Source organism: Botryllus schlosseri, chromosome 14, assembly GCF_051294905.1.
Source record: "Botryllus schlosseri isolate E-star chromosome 14, Bs_hap1, whole genome shotgun sequence".
In the NCBI taxonomy this organism is placed as follows: Eukaryota; Metazoa; Chordata; class Ascidiacea; order Stolidobranchia; family Styelidae; genus Botryllus; species Botryllus schlosseri.
Window position 1 is genome coordinate 19,708,122 of NC_137249.1, and position 21,807 is coordinate 19,729,928.

The following is a 21,807-nucleotide window of genomic DNA, read 5'->3' on the forward strand; positions in this document are numbered from 1 at the left end:
AGAAGATTTGAACAAAGTTAAGTAACTCGAAAAACAATACTCCATGACTTATGTTGATTTATGAGATCATTTGGCCTCCAATTCAGGTGTTTGGCTGTTACGGCTCCGCATGTACTGATGATTACAAACGAGCAGGGTTTATCAAGGCTCCTCCTCGCCGTCCGATCTGCGTAACGCGTAACGCGTAAGCGTTGTCTTTACAAGCCTAGAAGTGGGCCGTGCTCGAAGTCGGCAGATGCGGAATCAAACAAAGGATATCGGCCTGGTGTAAATAACCATTGTAGTCGAAAAACATTTTGAATAACAATAACAAACGAGAAAGCCTGTATCCTATCAGTAATTTGTGTTTATACTTCAAACACAAAGTCGTTGTGCGTAACTTGCGTAGCGGCAATTGTTTGCTGATTATATAGCGACAAATCGGAATCGATTCCATACACAATACGATTCGATACACAATAACGCACTGTCCGATTTCACGCTCCAATCAAAATAACTGTCACCAGAGCTCAACTCACGAATTATTGTAAGCACGGGAACGTGGCTTGTGGCGCTTATTGATGAAAGAACAATACAATTTGGAGGAGGAGAACGTGTAATTGCTCGCCTAATCTTGAAAATATACGGTGTTTGGAATATTTGGTAAATTTAATACCAAACTTAAACATTTAGAATTTCTTTGCTACCCTCCGGGAATAGCTTGGTGACCCACTGGTTGGAAAACACTGCACTAGACTAGACTGAAACGTAAGACCTGCTAGCAAAGCTAGCAAAACGGCAAGACTATTCACCAAGCCACACAAAGCTCGGGATGCAATCTAATATCAACATATACGCTTTGCAGCATGTGTTAACAATGTAATTCACTGCTTAAAATTTATAATGTGACAACAGCTGACAAATAAAGAGGGTCTGAGTATGTGTGCGTTAACATTGATGTGTATAAACTGGAAGAATTTGTGGAAAAAGATTTGAAAATTTGCGTGCACAATTTCAGGCCTTTTGAGATATTGGAAGGCTAGGAAAGAATTTTTTTACCCTTCATTGTTACATGAGCCTACGGCATAGGATCTTCAGAATTCTTCGTTATTTACTTAATGCTTTATGACCTGGTCATTACCTTGTTTTTTGCCCCCTATATATATATACATACATACAGCCCCAAATGCTCAAGTTATTTTTAGAGCAATGTAACTCCCCAGTTGCAAAATCTGTCACTGGAATATATGTTCATGCTCATTGATTTCACAGACGCGGTAATTAGGATTCTTGGTTTTAAAGAGCTTCTTATGGAGGTACAGAACTGCAATATACAATGAATAATATATTCATGCTGAAATGGACCCGAATATTTTCGCCTGAGAGTCGTCAGGGGTAATCGTCAGCAACTAGTAGAGAATTGGAAAGAACATTGTATATTGACAATCGCATCACAATATTTGACGTCACCAGCATGGGATGACATCTCAAATAAGATAACGTAGTTGAAGCGTAGTTGCAGTTAAAATTCTATTCGATCATGCCAATAGCATTTTTCATGTTCGCTAGAGAGCATTTAATCGTATTGACACATTTGAGAGTGGATCGTATCAGGTGTCATTTGTCTTTGGCTTTGTTATGAAGGGACGAAATTTCCAATCTTTACAGTATATCACATCTTTTGCGTCGAGTGGACCTGGAAGCAGGCACTAAAATAGTGTGAACCGCTTCATCCAACACATTTTCCAATCCTTGTCGTGTCAACGCAGAACATTCGAGATATTTTGTTGCCTTTATATCTTTCGCCACTGCCAAACCTTGCTGGAATCTAAAATGAGAGCGTAGTCGTATAACTAATCATGGAACAAGCATAATTAGTCAAAAAGTTCGACGTAAAGTAGAAGTTAGTTTCGTCAGCGACAATAGTACTTCTGGGGGGGCATTACAAAACAATGCGGTAAATCAGAATCTCCGCCAGCGGTAACGAGCTCTCTCGAATGCGATTACCGCATAATGTTAAAATTGGTATTTCAAAACATTTTGCGGCCAGCTCACGCAAGAGCGCTTTGAACTCACGTAAACTCTCGTAATTCCAGACGCAACACAACGTTTCGCAATCAACGCGCTAATTTGTGATTTCGCCAAGTCGATAATCTCAGTAAAAGATGACATCAAATGAGGGTTTATAATGCTGTGTGGTCAGCAACGATTTGTAATTTAGCTGCGATAATCTTTCACACACAGGGAAATGGAAATACCCTAATTGATTGTGGTATTTGCTCCGAAGAGAACAAAATTACAGGCGTATGGTACATTATAGTTTGTCTGCTTTAGGCCGCTGCGTCAAGTATCAAGCGTGCATTGAGTTTTAACTTCACATGAGGATAATACAGTTGGAGCAATACATGTATAACATTCTGGAAACATGGCCCTGATCGTAATTCACAACGACTTTATAAGTCTACCGAATCGGACTGAATTCTACCGTTCGGCAGCAGGCAAGGCGACCACAGGATATTCTAGATAAAGTTAAAAAGTGGATATTAAATAAATCTATTCAAGATTATAATAGCATGCTTCCTACATAGAACTCAAGCCCCCGTTATATTCATACAGGCTTTAAACGGCGAGGTAGCCTACTCAGTCCCCGCATTTACTGGTCCGTATATAAGAACTCAGTTCATAAGCGTTATATATCGCCACTGCCTTATTTCGCTTGATTTTACTAACAGTTAGGCCTACGAAATATAACCCAATTGGGTAACTTACAGGACATGCCCTTTTAGATCGATTACTGCCTCACTTCTTTACTTTATTGAAGTAGAATATTAAGATTTTGCAGTTCAAAAATCTACTATTTCCAGCGCGGATTCAACTCCGCCAGCTAGAAGCTAAGCGGTAAGTTACCGCGAGAAATCTGCGCTAATTTCAGTTTTGTAATACCGAACTTCGCGGATAGTGACGTTCGTGACGCAGATCGTTCACGTTTTCTCTCGATTCCTACGTTTTGCGGTAAGTCAATGTCAGCGGTAAAAATGCTCTCGAAGACATCGTTATTGCGGGTTTTGTAATGGCGATTGTCCGCTTCTCTCGAATTGTGACGGTAAATGTTGATTCCGCAGTGCGGTAGTTGTTTTGTAATGCCGCCCCTGATGTACCTATACTACGTACTACCTCCGCCAGGCCCGATGAAAGCCAACGATGAGACTGAAGTAATCAAAGGATTCCTTTTGTTTGGCTCACATGTTGTTGCAACATTGTATCATCATTTCAGACGTACTTTTACCAAGTTTTTGTATCTATGATTTTAGATGTAGGCCTATACTTTGATATCGAGGCGTATTTTCAGATGACGGCAGTCACTTTTCTCTCCGCGACCTCATCGAAATATTACGCAATAATCAAATAGGACTTTGGATGTTTGCGGTATTCTCCTTTACAGGACAAAAAGTAAGTGAAGGATTGTTGATGATTGCAGATAACCCTTTAGAGTCAGATTCACAACTATATATTCAACAAATGGTATCTGATTCAGTTGGTGACTTGTTTTTATAACACATTAGCACTCTTCACACGCAGGCTACGTAAGAAGCTACTATATATCCTCAATTGAAGGTAATAGCTATGGATGGAAAATACATAACAGCTAGACAGCAACATCCGTAAAGGAATGTATTCGCTCCGCACTATACATGCACTACTCATATGGTAATTGTTTCTCTGCGCTATACGGAACAAAGCCGAATTTCACATTTCTTTATGATTTTTAGATGGTCATTGTGATCTGACATCAATATTTTTGAAATTTACGGAATCACTGCGACAATAACATTCTATTAATACTAATAATTATATACCATGAGCGGTTTGGAGTGAATTTCACTATCAAGACTAAATTATGTACATTTGTACACCCATATCTCGCCATTTACATAGCGCGGGAGGCTGAGCCTCACCTCTCTTTTCGCGCTATGTAAATTGCGTTATTTTTGGTGCAAAATTGTTCAAAATTTAGTATTCCAGGAACATCGATAGCAAATACCGATCATGATTGATGTTGTAACCATTGAATGTTTCACAATCTTCCTGGCGACAGGTAAGGCACTGACTGCATCACTTGCCTCTCCTGGCCGAAATTCACAGATATCCGCTGAACGATGTGCTGTGGCAGATATGCTGGGCCGTCGTTGACTGCTTTGGAACACGTCAAACATGGGACTCGATGATAGGGTGGGAAGTGGGAAAATACAGTTATTTGAAATTTGGAGTGTGTAGGGCTGATACCAGCATGGGCTAATAGTCGCCGTGTAAATGCAACGATATGTGGCAGTCAGATCAATATACCGTAACCAAATTGCAATGGCCCTAGTTGCCTAACTAAGGGATTATATTATCATTAAGATTACATTTAGGCGATTGGACCACGACAAGCTCGTGAGTAAATGAATAGAGATCCCGAAACACTTAGCAACCAGTTACCAAACTGTTTCCTAGCCCGATGAGGCAAGCGGATAGCATAAGTCAATGGTGCTCGAAGCCTGGGGAAGAAATCAGAACAACATATGTATGAATGATGTCGAGGAAATCGCGCATAAGTGAATAAACAACATAAGCACGAGTGCAAACTTACGAAATCGGTGCGGTTCCTTCCGCCATTAGTTTTTGAATTGTCGCATCATCGTCCCTCAAATCGAGTTTGTTTCCCACAAGAAATACGAGGGTATATGGACAATGATGGGATACCTCGGGGTACCATTTGGTTACAATATTTTGCAATGATGACGGAGAAACGAGAGAAAAGCACAAAATAAAAAAGTCCGTTTGTGGGTACGATAGTGGACGCAATCTGTGAAATAATTACGGCTTTCACATATCTTTGAAATAATCAAGGGTCCATCACATTTACACCGAGGCCAAGAGCGGATGCGGCTTCTCTCTATTATTGCAATGATCGATTACGTTTAACAGCTACCGAACAGTTACTACTGGGGTGGTAGCAAGCGCGATTTCGGGAAAATTGAAGAGGGGTCGATATAGCGATGATCCCAATACCAAGGTACGGTCTACGGAAAAGGCCAGACATTTTTTCCTTGGACCAATCAAAACATTTATTACTATGTCCGGTACTGAACGACTGAGACTACCTTCACACGACTGAGTCCATAACGACACAAAATACTAAGGTCTTGAGGTCGACAATTGAAATGTTAAAACAAGAAATTAGCGAACGGGATTCTGGAATGGGATGATTTAGGGCATGAAAACAAACGTCAGCCCCACGGATACTCTGGAGCTAAAGACACACCCTAAACTCACACTATGATTTGTGACAATACGCCCGTCTTGGCCGTCGTTGGTTGCTTGCAATTAGGCCTAGTACATAGTCGAATTGTGACAGTTGTGTGCAGTGGTGTACGCATGGGGTGTTGTGGTTTGAAGTTGAAACCCCGTCCTTCTGAAATGTCTATTGTGTCTCCGATATTTACAAGCTGATTAGTAGGGCAAGTTTTTTTTATCTTTTTCAACTTTTTTTTTACAGCTTCCGACAGCTTCTTAGATAGGCTGCTCAGAATATATGTTATGTATATGAAGTTTAAAGGTTTTTGAAGGGATTTTATAGTGCAACTTTTTGAAACTGTTCTCTGTTTTTCGTGCCACATTTTACTGCAACTTTTTATCAAATTTTGCTTAAAAATGTAAAGGATTGATTTGAAAACATGCCATAAACTATTTCTAGTATCGTTCCATTCTCTTCAATTTGCATAACAAAGAGCTATATGATGGGTTAGCTGCATTTCACTGTTATCTATGACACAATGGCTTGCAAGTAAAAAGTGCAACTACCCCTGCCAAGCACGACCGTGCCTGAACATTATGTAAATACATGTAATTTTTAGCGGTTTCGCCAGACCTTGTGCCGTTAACTCTTGAAAAGAGGCACCGGAAAAGTCTTCGAGTTCAATAAATATTCTACTACAATGGATGTTGTATTGAAACCGTCCGTTAAATGGTGAAGTATAAAATTGTACAGCTCTGCAGGAACTAGTTTATGCAGCGGAGACTTTCGAGTATCTCATACCCTTATAAATTATAAATGCAATTTTACTGCAACATTTGTGAAAATTAAGTGCAACTTTCTCGCGATTTTAGTGCAACAAAAACTTGCCCTGGAAATCAGGCAATTGCTATCACCTTTTTGCATTTCAAGCGAACAATACGATAACACGATGAACACGCTGATAGAGAGCAGCAGATGTCAGGCTGATTTGCAGTAAATATATATTACAATACTTTGGTTTTGTTCTTTTAATACTATTGTTAATGAACAGTTTGTCCACCGGTATTCTATGATAACGTTAGGCAGTTAAGATGTGTAATGCGGTGGATTTTATATTTTGTGACTCAGCAAACATTTGGGGTCGCGTAACGCTTGCATGTGAGTTCGCCACATTAGTAAAGGTTGAGAAACGCTCTATGCCTTGCGAAAAACGTGAATATTCCACATCTTGACAATTTATGCCAAAAAATCCGAAAGCATGGGTTAAGAACATTCTCTATGTAATGTGAACCGTTTCGAAGTGGAAAACCGAATCTGTCGGGTTAAACACGCATCCCACCTGTCGTAATCCTCTTTGCTAGCTGTATCCCAAATGCTGAGACTGATTGGTCGGCCATCCACCATAACCTGTGTTGAAACGGGCTCGGATAAAGTCGAGGTACATTCTTTGGGAAAAGCGTTTGTCTCGTAGCTGATAAGTAAACTCGTCTTACCAACAGCTCCATCACCTACTACCACGCATTTGATTACCTAAACGCAAACGAAGCAGGAAATATCTCCCTCTTATCCGCTGATTAATGCGTGGTGCGATGCAATATTCTGACACTCACCTGCTGCTGCATTTTACTACTGGAATGGAAACACGCGACAAGTATTTATTTATGAAACTGCCTACTACGCTCAGCTTGAATTGAACTGTGATGAATCCCGCAATATTGATTATAATATAAACATTACACCCCATGAGCGTATAGCCCACACTTCGACGTAAAAATAACATAATATGCATTATACGAACACACTAACTCTGTCGACATGAGGTTGGTCTCTATACTCATACAGTATATAGTGGAGAAATTAAATACTTGAGGACACATGGGTTGTTCAGCAGACCCAAATGGCAACATCAATGATGAAAATATTTCCATGTAATGGCAATCCGTCAAGATATATATTACCGAATAAATGGCGTGCCAACACCGCTGGAGATACAAACAAGTATAGTAATTTTGCCTGAAAACGAACATAAGCTGACTCATTCGATATGGAGAAGGTCAGCTGTCAAATAGTTCATTCAACGCTTTTTCACGGTCTTTGCTTATAAAAAATTAATTTCGCCCTCTTTGGTATTGACTATTACATGCAATCGAAAGATAATAACAGCGATATAGTGAAAAATGATGTAATCTGCTTGTCAAAACCTTGTCCCTCTCTACCAGACAACTAGACTATTTTCAGTTTTTCCAAAGTAGATTAGAATTGTATAGCTACACACTTTTTACAAATTCGACTAATATTAAAATTGTAACTATACCTAAAAAATTCAAAATTAACTAAAGTTTCATTACGACAAATGTATGCCACTCAACTGTAATATTGGGAACCTTATTCAATGCTGCCTTTTCGATACTAGATATTTTTGCGTGGTTCTATTGGAGCTTCTGCAAGACGAAGCTCACAAAGTCATGTTTAAGACGACTAACTTGATCAGAGGTCTCAAACACGCGGCCCGCGAGAGCATTTTGTGCGGCCAGCGACGGCATTTTGGAATTTCAAGTATTCAACAATATATATTTTTTTAGATATAAGAAATTAAATTTAACGCTAAAAGTACTTTAAAAATCACCGAAATCTCATCAAACTTCATTATCACATCACTTTTAAAAGCTATCATGCGGTAGAGGATCAACTATTGCGTCACATTTCTAGTTCATGACGATAAAAATTGACCCGTTGATGATTCGTGACCGAAAATTGTGATTTGGTTTGGCGCGACCTTCTCGTAATATTATTCGATTTCGGATTGACTGGGTGATTAAATAAAAATGACTCGAGTTGAGTCGGGTCGAACGTTAAAATCAGAGAAGGACTTGGAACTCTGGAACTTGGAACTTGGACTTGTTAATCCTACGGACGTAACAATCTATGCAACTGTCATGGGGAATAGTAATATATCAAAAGGTCGTAGCTTGCGTTGCGTAGGGTATATAGCTATCTAATCAGGCCTGTATGGCAACCATTGACATTATATGACCCCGTGACGTATAGTTGGTTACATGTTTGGTGGTGTTGTTGTTCTCTTTGTTTATGTTATTATCGGTGGCGAGTAGCGTAGTAGTACGCTATACAGTTGTAACCTATAGTAACACCTATGAATCATTCGTCGATTGGACATTTCTATTCCATTGTTTTAAACCATGGTCCATAGACCCCATCGGGGTACGAAGCACCACATCAGGATGTGCGAGATGCAATATGGAATTAGGCATATATGCTGGAAAATAGTCTTCGCGCTACGAGCGATTTTATGTGAATCGGCTTTCTGATTTTAATATAGGTACCATGAGAAATTGTGTTAAAAATGGACTGAGGCTACGAGAAATCTCATTAGAGGCACAGGGGGTACGATCGCTAAGATGCAGTGCCATTACTATGACTCAATAATAATTGTATTCTAGTTGTTATTGATATGTTCCAATACTATTCGAAGGCAAAAGCTAACGCTGATTTAATTTGAATTTGGCAATGACAATAACAATAGCCTATACTCACCACGACTTTATCAAAACCAGGATTACGCTACACCGCTCAAATGCTCTGATATCAGATCAATCTTCAGTCGATTTTAAAATATTCTACATAAGATTGTGGCACGTCAAAGGTACACTACATGCAATATTATAACCCGACAGTTTTACGATGTCATGGTGCCTCCTCTCGTATGATGTCTATAAACTCATTAAATAGAAAAATTATGCCCGGCACAAAAACAATTTTATTCAAATATTTGAAAATGTGATTTTTTTCGCGTCAAGCGTGAATAATGCAATAGTAAATTACATTTCCACGATGTTTGTAGAATGCCTATATCTGCAACGTCCCGTCAAATAGATGCCTACTTTGATATCATACATTTAATATCCCTAAGTTGACGACCTATCGCTTCGAAGTATCAAAAGTCATTCACAAATATTTTCCCAATAGTTTGCCTCCTGTGTTTGATGACTTTTTCATGCCTGCTAAAAATGTCCACTCCCATTACACGAGATCCTCGTCTAAACGAAATATCTACTTACCCCCACCCAATAGCAACCTAACTAAGAGGTCCATCGACTACTCGGGACCTATCATCTGGAATGCATTACCACCACATATCCGTGAATTGACTTATAGATTCAAAAAAGCCCTACTTGATCACCTCTTGTCGGTACACTAACACTGTTGCCCTACCTCGCCCAGACATTGCTTCATTGATCATTTGCTACCATCGTTTAATTTTTCTTCTATCTTATTTTTTTTTTAACTACCGTAACATTTTTTACAGCCAGACTGTTTAGAGTCAAGTGTACCTGTTTGATGCTGGTGTGATCAGACTAGATGACCTTCACGGTCTTATCGATCATTCCTATCTAATACCGAATACTGTGCATGCATATTTTCTGTACCACCACCACTGCCGTACGTGTTATGTATTTTGGTTTATGTATTTTGGTCTCTCTCTCTCTAAGATTGATGCTGCGGCCCGCGGCGTCATGAAAAACTGAGAAATGGCCCGCGAGCACATTTGAGTTTGAGACCTCTGAACTTGATTGTGATTGTTTGGTATTCTTTGAAATAAATATGACTTTGCTATTTGTATAACCTCTATTATTCAATCAAGTGTCACTAAATTGCACTGTCGCAATTTTAGCAAATTTCTTGAAAAGTCTACGTAGATTTCACATATAGCCTACCTTGTCCGAAACTAGTAATACACTTCTTTTATACAGTTTCGTACAATACTTGCATCATTTTGACGTACATCCTATAACGTCCCTAAGTAGACCATATCTCTCTATTACGATACCGTGCAGAGAAATAAGCTCCAAAATTCTGAATCAATTCAAAATTTGATATTTTATTTCTATAATTAATGAAAAATATTTGAACTTGCTTTATTTTGGGATTGAGATGTGGGAAATTGTAATATAATTAGCGGACCAACAGGAAAGTTGCCATGGATCGGCACCGGTCCGCGGAACTGCGGTTGAGAACTACACAACTACTGATCTTGTTGTCCAAGTCTGCCCTCTACAACCGCAAGGATAGGTTTACTCCGCCACCAATTAAACTATTTCTCAGAGTATATATTAATAGCTTGATAATAAGATGCCGTACATTTCAGTATACCTCACGAACTTGCAGTAACATTTTAGGAACTACAAATATGCAATCGCAATCACCAACCGCTTTCAGCGAGAGTTTAGTAACCCTACTATTATGATTGACTCCATGATAGCTCGATTGTAGTAACAAATCGCGGTGTTTCGATATGTATAGATGCCGGGACGTATCAGTCATTCGGTATGTTCAAGCAGCTGTATTCATGCACCCACCTTTATACATTTTCGCTTGGTGTATTTCCTGCTCTTTTTAAATGCTATCTATGGATATATTAACTCAATCAATAACATTACAAAGTATACAGTAAATAGCGGGTAACCGGTTTATTGGTCGAGATTAACTGCCATAACGTATGAGTATCAGCATGCACATTGCACATGACCTCGCATTAAAACTTATATGATTGATATACATAAAATTACGCCACTGATTTTACCATTGTTTCCCAATCTAAGCTAAGCTAGTGGGAATAAAGCATATGTATCGATGGAACAACGGCATTGAGATGAAAAGAAATGACCTAGCGGCATTTATATTGAGCATCGAGCCTGTCTCGGTGTTTCGCCGGAGTTCACGACACTCACACCTAACTCATACATATGATTTGTGATGACACGCCCAGAGATTTATTATACTGCTACGAGGTAGTGGCGCGTGAAACGTCTAAACCTGATATACAGCACGGCAGGTGTTCTTATAATCACACTAATGTACGACGTACGTACCAGAGATGAGCGGATTTGAAATTTCTATGTCCTAATCCAATCCAAATCCGAAGCTTCAAATCCAAATCCTAATCCAGAACTTTTTCATATTCAAGTCCATGTCCAATCCTAATCCGATTCAAACTTGAAATTCAGAAAAAATGCTAATTTATGCAAGGGAGGGATTGGAAATTTTTCTTTCACAACCAACGATTCTCTTGATTTAAGATAACTTAGCAGAGGCTGCACCTCTCATGTTCATTTGCACCGAGTTTACCTTAGTATAGTGTACCATACGTGCATTAATAACTGATCTGAATAAAGTTTGTCGCCATTCGCCACCCGACATATCAATCTCCCAGAAAATCGGCAAATCCAATCCAAATCCTAATCCACCCAGAAAAAAATGTTCTAATCCTAATGCAATTCAAATCCGACAAAATTTCACAAATCCTGTTTTTTCAAATCCTAATCCTAATCCATGCTCATCTCTGGTACGTAGGCCTACTTACGCAATGACGCGCAAAGCTAATAGGCTGCTTCTGACGGATTAATGAGCAATGGCGTTTGAAAGAACTTTTTCATATTCAAGTCCATGTCCAATCCTAATCCGATTCAAACTTGAAATTCAGAAAAAATGCTAATTTATGCAAGGGAGGGATTGGAAATTTTTCTTTCACAACCAACGATTCTCTTGATTTAAGATAACTTAGCAGAGGCTGCACCTCTCATGTTCATTTGCACCGAGTTTACCTTAGTATAGTGTACCATACGTGCATTAATAACTGATCTGAATAAAGTTTGTCGCCATTCGCCACCTGACATATCAATCTCCCAGAAAATCGGTAAATCCAATCCAAATCCTAATCCACCCAGAAAAAAATGTTCTAATCCTAATGCAATTCAAATCCGACAAAATTTCACAAATCCTGTTTTTTCAAATCCTAATCCTAATCCACTTACTTACTACTTACTTACTACCTACTTACGCAATGACGCGCAAAGCTAATATAGGCTGCTTCTGACGGATTAATGAGCAATGGCGTTTGAAAATCAGATGTTTGTGCTATGGCGAACCTGGCATAATATCTCTTCCTGTTCACAAATGTTCAGTTTATGTCATATAGTCCTTGTACAAATGAAAAGTTATCGTTCTTTCACAGAGAAATCGATTAGATATGGGAAGTAGTCGATTACGATTACGATTACTGCAGAATTTTTTCGAATGTAATCGATTGCGATTACGATTACTTGAGATTATACAACTACGCTATCTCACCACATAAATTGCTTGTATCTCGATTTGAATGCGGACATGCTCGACGACTGTCGGACAGCCGGCGAGATGCTGATCCACACTACAGGTCCGGCATACTTGATAGCGCGCTGCGTTTTCTTTTATTCCGACCTAATCATTTGGTATAGTTGTTCTTCGAGGACACGCGTCTGTTGTGGTTGTGTGCTTTTGATTCCGAGGTGTAGTAGTCGTTGAAATTTGAGGAACAATGACCGCAATGGAGATGATACATAAACTTGGCAATTTCTAGCTTCCTCATATCTTCTATGTTTAGTACACCAAATATTTTGAGTAGCGATTTATCAGTTGCACATCTAGGCCCCCGTGGGTGCTTGGCAATAACACGGATGATTTGATGTAGTAGTTGTTGCAGCGGGTCAAAGGTATTATTGCATGCAGTATCCTAACAAAGAATTCCGTACTGTAAATTTGATTGGAATAGATGTTATCGATCAAATTATTATGTGCTTCGATAAGATCGCAGTTCCAGGACCTTAGGAAGCTTAAAAGAGCATGAAATTACACCAAGCGAAAACAAATGCACGCGGGCGTATGAATATCGCAAAGCGATACATACATTACTCAATTGACTAGAAACCGATACTTCCCTGGCGGTTATCGAAAACACCGCGATTTGTTGCTACAATTATAATCGATTTCTCGCGCCGCTGGTCATATAATATAGTACGAGCCACCGTCCTTTGGCGGAAAACGAGGTCAGGTTATGTGGTGGTTGCTGGTTTATATTTCTTGGAAGTTAATGAAGATTAGTCAATGATCGTTAAATGTATACCTATGCATAGTATTATTAGGCTATCATCAGATCATTTGAGGTCGTTGTACACCATAAGTTTACCAACGCTCGCTTGCACCACGCGTGGTTTGAAAGTGCCAAGGATTTGGAATGGATCCGGTCTCTCGTATTTCGTACTATATCGCTATTGTTGTCTTTTGAATGCATAACGTAGACAACTTCAAACATTGTGAAAGTGAAAGTTTATGATTGTGTGAACCCTGACGAAACAGCGAGCCGTGAAACGATTATCTGATGCCAGACTCCATTGAATAGATATCTAGTCAGTTAATTTTTGTTTTCGGGTGGATTACAATTCTTCTCCGTACCACAAGCGATAATGGCTGGTGATTTACTCGGTAATTTATGACCTTGGGACTGTCAATCGCACATGAAAATGTATGTATCATATTTGTTTCGATTTAGGATTTTGTTGCCCATGCCCAATTTTCGATGTGTACCACTGCCTGAGTAGGCGACTCCATGATAGTGCACATTATTCTATCATACATCGTGGGCTTGTTGACGCTTATATGGCGTATGTTTCTAATATTGTCAATATTACAGAATTTAATTGCAGTCCATTCAATACCAAGATTATTTCGCGAAAAGAGCGAAAATTTGTAAAGATTCCAATTCAAGGTCGCCGGTTGAATGGCTAATTGAATATAACAATTATTGCTGAGCCACACGACGTGTTTCCTACGTTCCAAGAGTAGAATGCATATACAGGTGGGTTTTGAAGGTTGTCTTGCGCCATGTATTGCTCATCGGACAAGCATGAGATATTTTCTGGTGATATGCTTTGTTTATATTTAGGCAATCAAATGCGTGATTGTAGGTGATGGAACTGTTGGTAAGACGTGTTTAGTCTCCACCTTCATGACCAACGCTTTCCCCGGAGAATATATTCCGTCTTTCATCGTCGACTATTCACCCCTTGTCACAGTCGATGACCGGCCAATCCATCTCGACATTTGTGATACAGCTGGCCAAGACGATTTCGACAGGTGGCGCTCGTGTATATAACTCTTCGGCAGTTTTCACGCGTTTGAAATGTGCATTACCGCTGCGCATGCTTTTCGATTCCGCTTTCCATTTCTAAAAAGGTCAAAATGCATAACGAATTCTACCAATCGTACTCTTGCAGTGTTTCTGCGAGGTAAATTGTCAAGGTATTCACTGCTTACTTTTTCGCTTAACACATGAAACGGGATGTCAAACAAATGATATGGGGCAGGGCGCTGTCAAACATAGCCTACAGCCCGCGGGCCGCATCCGACCCAACAGACGATTTCATCGGGCCTGCCAAGCAAGGCTGAGTAGATTTAAAACTGCTTGTATTATCCAACACCCTTCTGACAAAATTTGGAAATCAAATCTTACTAAGAGATACTTTCAGGAAAATAGTTTCTAAAGACGCCAATTGTCAAACATGTTCGTCATCTTCATCGACCATATCATAACGATACGACGGAAGTGTTGCGGTTTCACTTTAGTCACAATTAGGTGACGGACAAGGTCACCAGTCGGTGAAATTGAAATCAAATTCATAGAATAAGGCAAAAAAGAGCGCTCTGGTTGGAGTTCAAAGCTGGAAAATGGTTCCAAAATATTTTTTTCACAGAGGTGAAAACGTCAATGCGAAACTGTTGTATGCCGGTTTCATGGAAATATAATACTTACGCAAAGTATATAATTCAAATGTCTATCGTGGCACTGCTCTAAAACTTCTGACTCGTAATGCCCACGGCCTCCAGAGCAGTCCAAATGTTCTTTTAATTAAAATAAATCAAGTTTCACCGTCTGCGTTTCCAGTCACATCTCTTCTATTCCTTACAGCAGTGTTGGGATCAAGTCACTACCTTCGAATCACGAGTCATTTCGAGTCATTTCACATTTTGACTCGAGTCAAGTCAAGTCAATCGAATTTCGACCGTGACTCGAGTCAAGTCAAGTCACTCGATTTCTGGAGGTGACTCGAGTCAAGTCGAGTCAAGTCAAGTCACGAGTCAAGTCACAATTCAAGTCAAGTTGCCTTTTCGAAGTATGAGGCATAATTACGTCATTGCATTTTGATACCTGTGTGAAATACAGATTGAGTGGTCATTGATTCTGAACTGATGAACGATTACAGAGTTAAATATGCATGCAAGAAGGCGCTGTATCACTCACAATATGCGTAGAACTGTTAAAATACGTAAGTAACTGCACAGCCTCAGTTCATAGTTACCAGCAAAAATAGAGAATAGAGAAACGAATTGCTAAGATGTAATATATTATCCACTTACAAATTGATATGATACAATTCGAGCCTGCGCCAGTGGTTGAGGACTATATAAAGTATAAAGTATATTCGAATTCAATTTCAATAAAACACGAGGTTTGGTTAAGGTGAGAACAGAAATAGACATTTGTCTATTTTATTACTTTACTACTAGTTTACGACAGCGTAAGCTGTAAGCCTCGATTACTTCGTTTGCGGTCAATTTATTTGTGAGAGAACAATGGAGGCTCAGTGAAAAGCACGGCCATTGAATGATTGGTAGCTGTCACGGGTTACACCAGCGTTTCGCGAACAATCCGAACATATGCAAGATACAGTGATTTTTATCGACACCGATTACTTGATGACTTGAAATTGACTCGTGAATTTTGCTCCGAGTCACGAGTCAATCCACATTTTTGATACGCCGAGTCAAGTCAAGTCAAGTCATTTCAGCAAAGTGACTCGAGTCAAGTCAAGTCATACGAAAAAGTTGACTCAAGTCTGACTCGAGTCAAGTCATGACTCGAGTCATCCCAACACTGCCTTACAGCGCTTATACCCACGGCCAATGCCACTACAGTATAGAGCAGTGGTTCCCAAACGGTGGGGACCAATGGTTTTTGGTTGAGAATAGACACATTTGTTCAAAATTAAATACAGGACAGTCTACATATTCACGGAGACACATGCCCAATTACCGTTACCAGTTAACTGCTCTGGAATGTGTGTAACCTATCGAAAATTATATTGCGTGTTTTTCACAAAACATCATTTCAACTCTGGATGGCCAATGATGGCGTCTCAAACGCATCGAGCACGACTAGTTTGACGTGAAATAACGCTTTCGCGAAATTTTGAGCGTTAAAGGTATCGGTTCACAATACGTCTTATGTTGTACTTATAGGCGATTGTCTGGCGTATGGTGTGGCTGTGTGTATTATCCAGCAAATTGGTGCTATGTGATGACAAAAGTATTGGGTAACGTGAGGAACAGGATCGTAACTGCCGCACCTCCAAATGCCCAATTGGGGGGGGGGGGGGGCAAGCTCGAAGAGGTCCGAACTAATTTCGTGAATTAACCCAAATTAAAGTCTTTTTTTGAAAATTAATGGCCAGTTTGAAACTCAGTTTCAAAAATTAGACCTGATCGAGGGGCCGAATAATTTTGGCAGTTAATGGGAGATGGCTACTCTCGAACTCGCAATATGCATCTTCGTGACTAACGCAAAATGACTAAGGACATCACAAAGGTGCTATGTTTAAAAATATATACAGTTACCGTAATATAAGTCTATACTTCGGCTGTATAAGGCTGTACGTACAGGGCCATTGCTCCCTGTTGTTATGACTATTTCACTCGTAAAATTCACGCAAACACATTCTACTCACTACTTTACAATACTGAATCAGGGTATAACTTCATAATGTCTGCCTAAGCCTTTCTCAAGTTGAAGCTGTTATTCCCAGAAAATTCTTGCAACAAAGAGTTCACGATGACAAAAAGGTTGATAACCACTGGTGTAGAGTGTTGATTATTTCACAGATTGCGACAAATGTTCTTTTATCCTGGAACGGACGTGTTTTTGCTGTGTTTTTCTCTCGCTTCTCCGTCTTCATTTCAAAATATCGTAGACAAATGGCATCCCGAGTTATCCCATCATTGTCCAACTGCACCCGTAATTCTTGTGGGAACCAAAGTTGATTTGAGAGACGATGATGCGACAATTGAAACACAATTGTCAGGAAGAACCACGCCGATTTCGTAAGTTTACCCTTGTGTATTTGCGGTTTATATACGCTCTTTCACGATCCATTTAACATCATTTATACATAGATTCTTGGATTCTAGTAGGCTACTGCCTTCCAACATCTTAGATTTATAAGCAATCAACTTAGTGACGTCGGGCTAAAAGGGACTGTTTGGTCGTTGAAACAGAGTGACAGCTTGCTAAACGTTATGTGGTCTGTGTTGAATTATTCACGCTATCCCGTTCGGTACAGGGCCAGTCATGGAGTAATTTTTAATGCAATGTGCTGGATTACGACGACTGTAACATTGTCAATTAATCGTAAGTGTGGTCAATTAATTTTGAAAAACATTCGCAGTGTATATGGCTTTGCGTATATGAGTTGTGGCTTTGTAAGAACACTCGACCTTTTAGTTTTACAACGCCTACAAAGCATACACTGAGCAGATAATGGTGCGCTGTATCAAATTATTGACTGTGGAAATGCCGGATGCACGGAGCTCACCACTCAAAACTCACAAATAACGAATTTTGTAACCACTTATATTTATGAAAACCCGCTGCTTGGATTCAAACGATTTTTGATGGTGCAAGACGTGACAGTCCCGATTAATATAACCGATGTTTGGTAGGCCTAGTGCTGACAAAGTCAACTGACATTGAACGTTACTGCGACGCGACGAAGCCTTGCGTAAGGAATTAAAGAACTGAAACTTTAACATTCTTCAAATCATATATCAACTCATTGCAATTTGGCGTTTGCTGATATAAGTTACAAGTAAAACGCTTGCTTTATTCGTAACTGCGGCTCGCAATATCCGTATGGAGTACAGGTCTTTGCCGTGTGATATGTTCAGAGGTTGTCAGTAACGAAGTACTTCTACTTTTTGAAGTACTTTAAGTAGATTTTGCCTACTCGTACTACTTATTAAGTAGTTATGATTTTAGACTACTTCTACTTCTTGACAGTTTTCAGTTTTTTAGGCAAAGATAGGCGTACAATACCTACTTACTTACTTACTTGTGAACCACCACTCCTACTTCTACTTGAGTAGAAATTCCGGCGTTACTTCCACTTCTACCTGAGTGGCGAGGGTGACTACTTTTACCACCTCTGGTTATGTTACTAGAACCATTATTCGTTATGGTAGAATTTCTTGCTGAAATAGTTTCAATTCCCGATCTTCCCGCAGGGGTCACTTGACGTAAGACTTTGACAGCCTTACAAGGCCATTTCGGTACTTCCCTTGTTCAGCGGCATATGCATATTATGCGCACATGCCATGCATATGCACAGATCGTGTGTATGTGTATCAGGAGTCGGTGTATAAGCCCCAAAAACATAAAGGTGAAAAATATAAAACGTCTCATAAGTGTGTCTTCACCATTTTACACTCAATATTTGAGTCTGCAGCCAGTCTATCGTTTGGACACCACGCCAGCATGCGTCGCAGCTCGAACGAATACGGATAATGAGGACGACAAATTGTCAGTGATGAAGCTGTGCAATCATATAATAATATAACATGGTTATATATCAAGAAAAGACCAGAGCAAGGAAGTTAAATATAATTATGAATAGTCGTGATTGCATTTCCATGTAATCGTTTAGTCGCAAACGTGGCATTACGGGATATATGAATGGCACGTATGCCCACATTTTCAACCGAATGGTATATACATAAACCATATATATTTCACATTACAAGTAGCGGTATCTTGCCGCCCTATTTTTAGGTCCTGTTTTATGTGTACCATACTAGTCATATCAGTCAACGAACTTTCAGCATATAATTAATTCACAACACATAGTTCGGTGCGTATAATGCGACATTTGATGTGGCATGCGAAGGCTCTATAGCAGAGGTCTCAAACCCAAATGTCCTCGCGGGCCAGTTTTCCAGTTTTGACGACGCCGCGGGCCGCAGCATATATAGGGGTATTATATGTCTCTCCAAGTAGGCTTTAATTGACGGGATGGAATTGTCCTACTGAAAGTGAGCCGATCCAGCAGGCTGACAATAAACACACATCGTTAAAATGGGATTTACTCCTGTATCAATTTAGTCCTGGCAGGAAAAAATCATCACATTTATAACTATTTGAATAGAATTCTTATTGTACTTGATATATATTAATTATAAAATATAGACACAATATGAGCGGACAAATGTATGATGTCATCAGTAAAGTTATCGCCTTTTGATATTTTGAATTTAACAGACTGATAATAGAGACTGATCTGATATCACAACATTTTTGGGTCGGGCAGTGTGATTCCAATCTGGGATTCGGGTATACTCATGATAAGTAGGCTATTAATCTCATGGTCAAATATCTTCGAGAATAGGAGCGGAAAAATATATAAATATAGCATCAATATATTAGTGAATGCGTCCTAGTAATAGAAATGTCGGAACGCCGAACGACCCATCGTTGGAGCGTACCACTACGGTACTCGTTCATTTGAAGTGGCCTTAATAACATGGTTCAGCGACTAAGCGACCTAAGGTGTAACTAATAAATTACCACTGGTTGTCATAACTACTTGCTTAGTTAGCGAAATACCAAACTGCGACCTTCTGATTTATTTATTCCCATGACACGCGATTAGTTTGTTGCGTCCATGGTTGTAACAAATTCACGGCATTCCGAGTCCACTCGAGTCATTTTCAATTTTCCATCGAGTCAGCCCGAGTTCGAGTAATTTTAAGAAAGGTAGCGCCCAAATCCAACTCACAAATTTCAGTCACGAATCGTCTAAGGGTCAGGTTTTATCATCATGAAGTGACAATGTGGCGAAATAGTGAATCTTACACTGCATGGTAGCGTTTGCAATTGATGTGATAGTGAAGTTTGATGAATAGTTTCAGGCCTTCAGAGCAATTTTAGATGGAATTTACACTTTATAACCTGAAAAGATATATGTGACACTTATATATTGTCAAATTATTAAAAATCAAAAATGTCGTCGCGGGCCGCACGAAATGCTCTGGCGGGCCGCGTGTTTGAGACCTCTGCCTATAGCGTAACGTTTCGAACTTAATTCATCAACAATCATTCACAAGCTTAGTTTCACTCATCATCATATTTGAATCTTGCGTTATATTTCGATCCGGTCCTGGAGACCTGGAATCCTGACTTGTCGATATAACGAGTTATTGTATGTATATCATGAGTCGGTGTATATGCCGCAAAAACATCAAGGACAAAAATAAAGTACGTCCTTGTATTTCCTTACCAAAAGCCTGACTTGACTTGAATTATGTCTGAAAATAGCTACCACACAAAATGATTTCCATTTCTGACTTGACTTGCATCGAGACCAAGAAAGAGTTTTATTGTCGCTGACAAATTTAATTTTTACCTTATATCGATTTAATTTTTTATGGGTGCACTTGCTTCATCGTTGGTGATTTCTAAATTTCTAATTTTAGATACCAACAAGGTTTGGAAATGGCGAGATATATAAAGGCAACAAAATATCTCGAATGCTCCGCGCTAACGCAAAAGGGATTGAAAAATGTGTTTGATGAAGCCGTTCGCGCTGTTCAAGTCCCTGCTAACAGACCCAAAACCACAAGATGTGATATACTGTGAAGATGGAATATTTGGTGTCTTGAGAACACCTAGAATTACCAAACGCTTTCAAACGAATTTGCAGAGTAGTATTGTCATTGCTAAAAAGCGTTCCGAACATCAGGCAAGGTCAAGATAATTACAGAAGTGATTAACTTATGTATAATGTTTTACAGTGCTATTTTCCATCACTTAGTTTTTGCAATCGAAATAGCCTATGTTACATGCTTCGTATGTTTATGAGTGAGTATTTATCCATAAATCACTATAAATACGGCGTTTACCCGTGTAAGGCCATATCAATATACTCAGATGAAATCGAACCGCACTATACTAGCGTAGAACAAACTACATCCACTGATACAGACCTTCACTGGTATAGCAACCTCTTTGTGAGTCGCCCGTGTTCACATTATCGCGATTAGCCACCGTTGCACGTTGACTATGAGTTACAAGTAATCACAACCCTGTGCATTTGTCATATCTCCATAGGGAATCATAGGTATTAGCAATATACATTTTAATGTTATTCTTGAATAATGAAATGTTGGTATAACCGAGGTACATAATATTCCTTTTGGGGGCAATAGTTGCAAATCAAAAAATTACATCAGATTTGTTTTAGTTTCAATTTTCATCAACGCCTTTTATTTTTATTTTTATAAGCTTGTAATGACCTGCGGCTCAAGGTGTTTCTCCACGAGTTTCTGCGTAGTGGAGTGATATCTCCAATGGGAACCTACTTCAAATGGTGAGGTGGCAAAATTGTCGCTGATAGATAAGCGTTTCTTCGGAGTTGGTCAGCGGTTTGATTGTCTTGTATTCGACAGCATGTTGGAATTCTGACAGTGTCAGTGTGGCTTCACGTTGCTTCAATTGATCTATCTCGTCGACGATCGCGGTAACGCCGAAAGTATAGGACACTATGCCGAAAGTAGCTGCGCAATTACAATTCTTGTACATGCTAGATCGCTGAAGCAATTATTGTGTATGGATA

The 21,807-nt window shown here is 39.5% G+C and overlaps 2 protein-coding genes across 2 annotated transcripts; one reads left to right on the top strand and one right to left on the bottom strand.

The window, feature by feature from the left end:
- Positions 1 to 1,399: 1,399 nt before the first annotated feature.
- LOC145455801 (ras-related protein Rac1-like) lies at positions 1,400 to 7,165 on the bottom strand. The gene is made up of 4 exons (XM_080333820.1): positions 6,868 to 7,165; positions 6,597 to 6,787; positions 4,610 to 4,825; positions 1,400 to 1,807 (listed from the first exon to the last, which is right to left on the bottom strand). The coding sequence occupies exons 1-4, from the start codon at positions 6,877 to 6,879 to the stop codon at positions 1,642 to 1,644; spliced, it is 585 nt and encodes a 194-aa protein (XP_080189946.1). The 5' UTR covers positions 6,880 to 7,165; the 3' UTR covers positions 1,400 to 1,641.
- Positions 7,166 to 13,133: 5,968 nt separating this feature from the next.
- Positions 13,134 to 21,280, top strand: LOC145455798 (ras-related protein ced-10-like). The gene is made up of 4 exons (XM_080333817.1): positions 13,134 to 13,946; positions 14,034 to 14,224; positions 17,027 to 17,245; positions 20,669 to 21,280. Exons 1-4 carry the CDS (start codon positions 13,935 to 13,937, stop codon positions 20,829 to 20,831), a joined length of 585 nt encoding a protein of 194 aa, XP_080189943.1. The 5' UTR covers positions 13,134 to 13,934; the 3' UTR covers positions 20,832 to 21,280.
- The last annotated feature ends 527 nt before the right edge of the window (positions 21,281 to 21,807 follow it).

What these genes read in the sequence shown, in the direction of transcription:
- LOC145455798 (XM_080333817.1), top strand. An exon ending in GGCCAAGACGATTTCGACAG is followed by an intron (nt 14,225 to 17,026) that starts GTGGCGCTCGTG and finishes ATTATTTCACAG; the next exon opens with ATTGCGACAAATGTTCTTTT. An exon ending in GGAAGAACCACGCCGATTTC is followed by an intron (nt 17,246 to 20,668) that starts GTAAGTTTACCC and finishes TTCTAATTTTAG; the next exon opens with ATACCAACAAGGTTTGGAAA.
- LOC145455801 (XM_080333820.1), bottom strand. An exon ending in AGCAAAGAGGATTACGACAG is followed by an intron (nt 4,826 to 6,596) that starts GTGGGATGCGTG and finishes ATTATTTCACAG; the next exon opens with ATTGCGTCCACTATCGTACC. An exon ending in GAAGGAACCGCACCGATTTC is followed by an intron (nt 1,808 to 4,609) that starts GTAAGTTTGCAC and finishes CTCTCATTTTAG; the next exon opens with ATTCCAGCAAGGTTTGGCAG.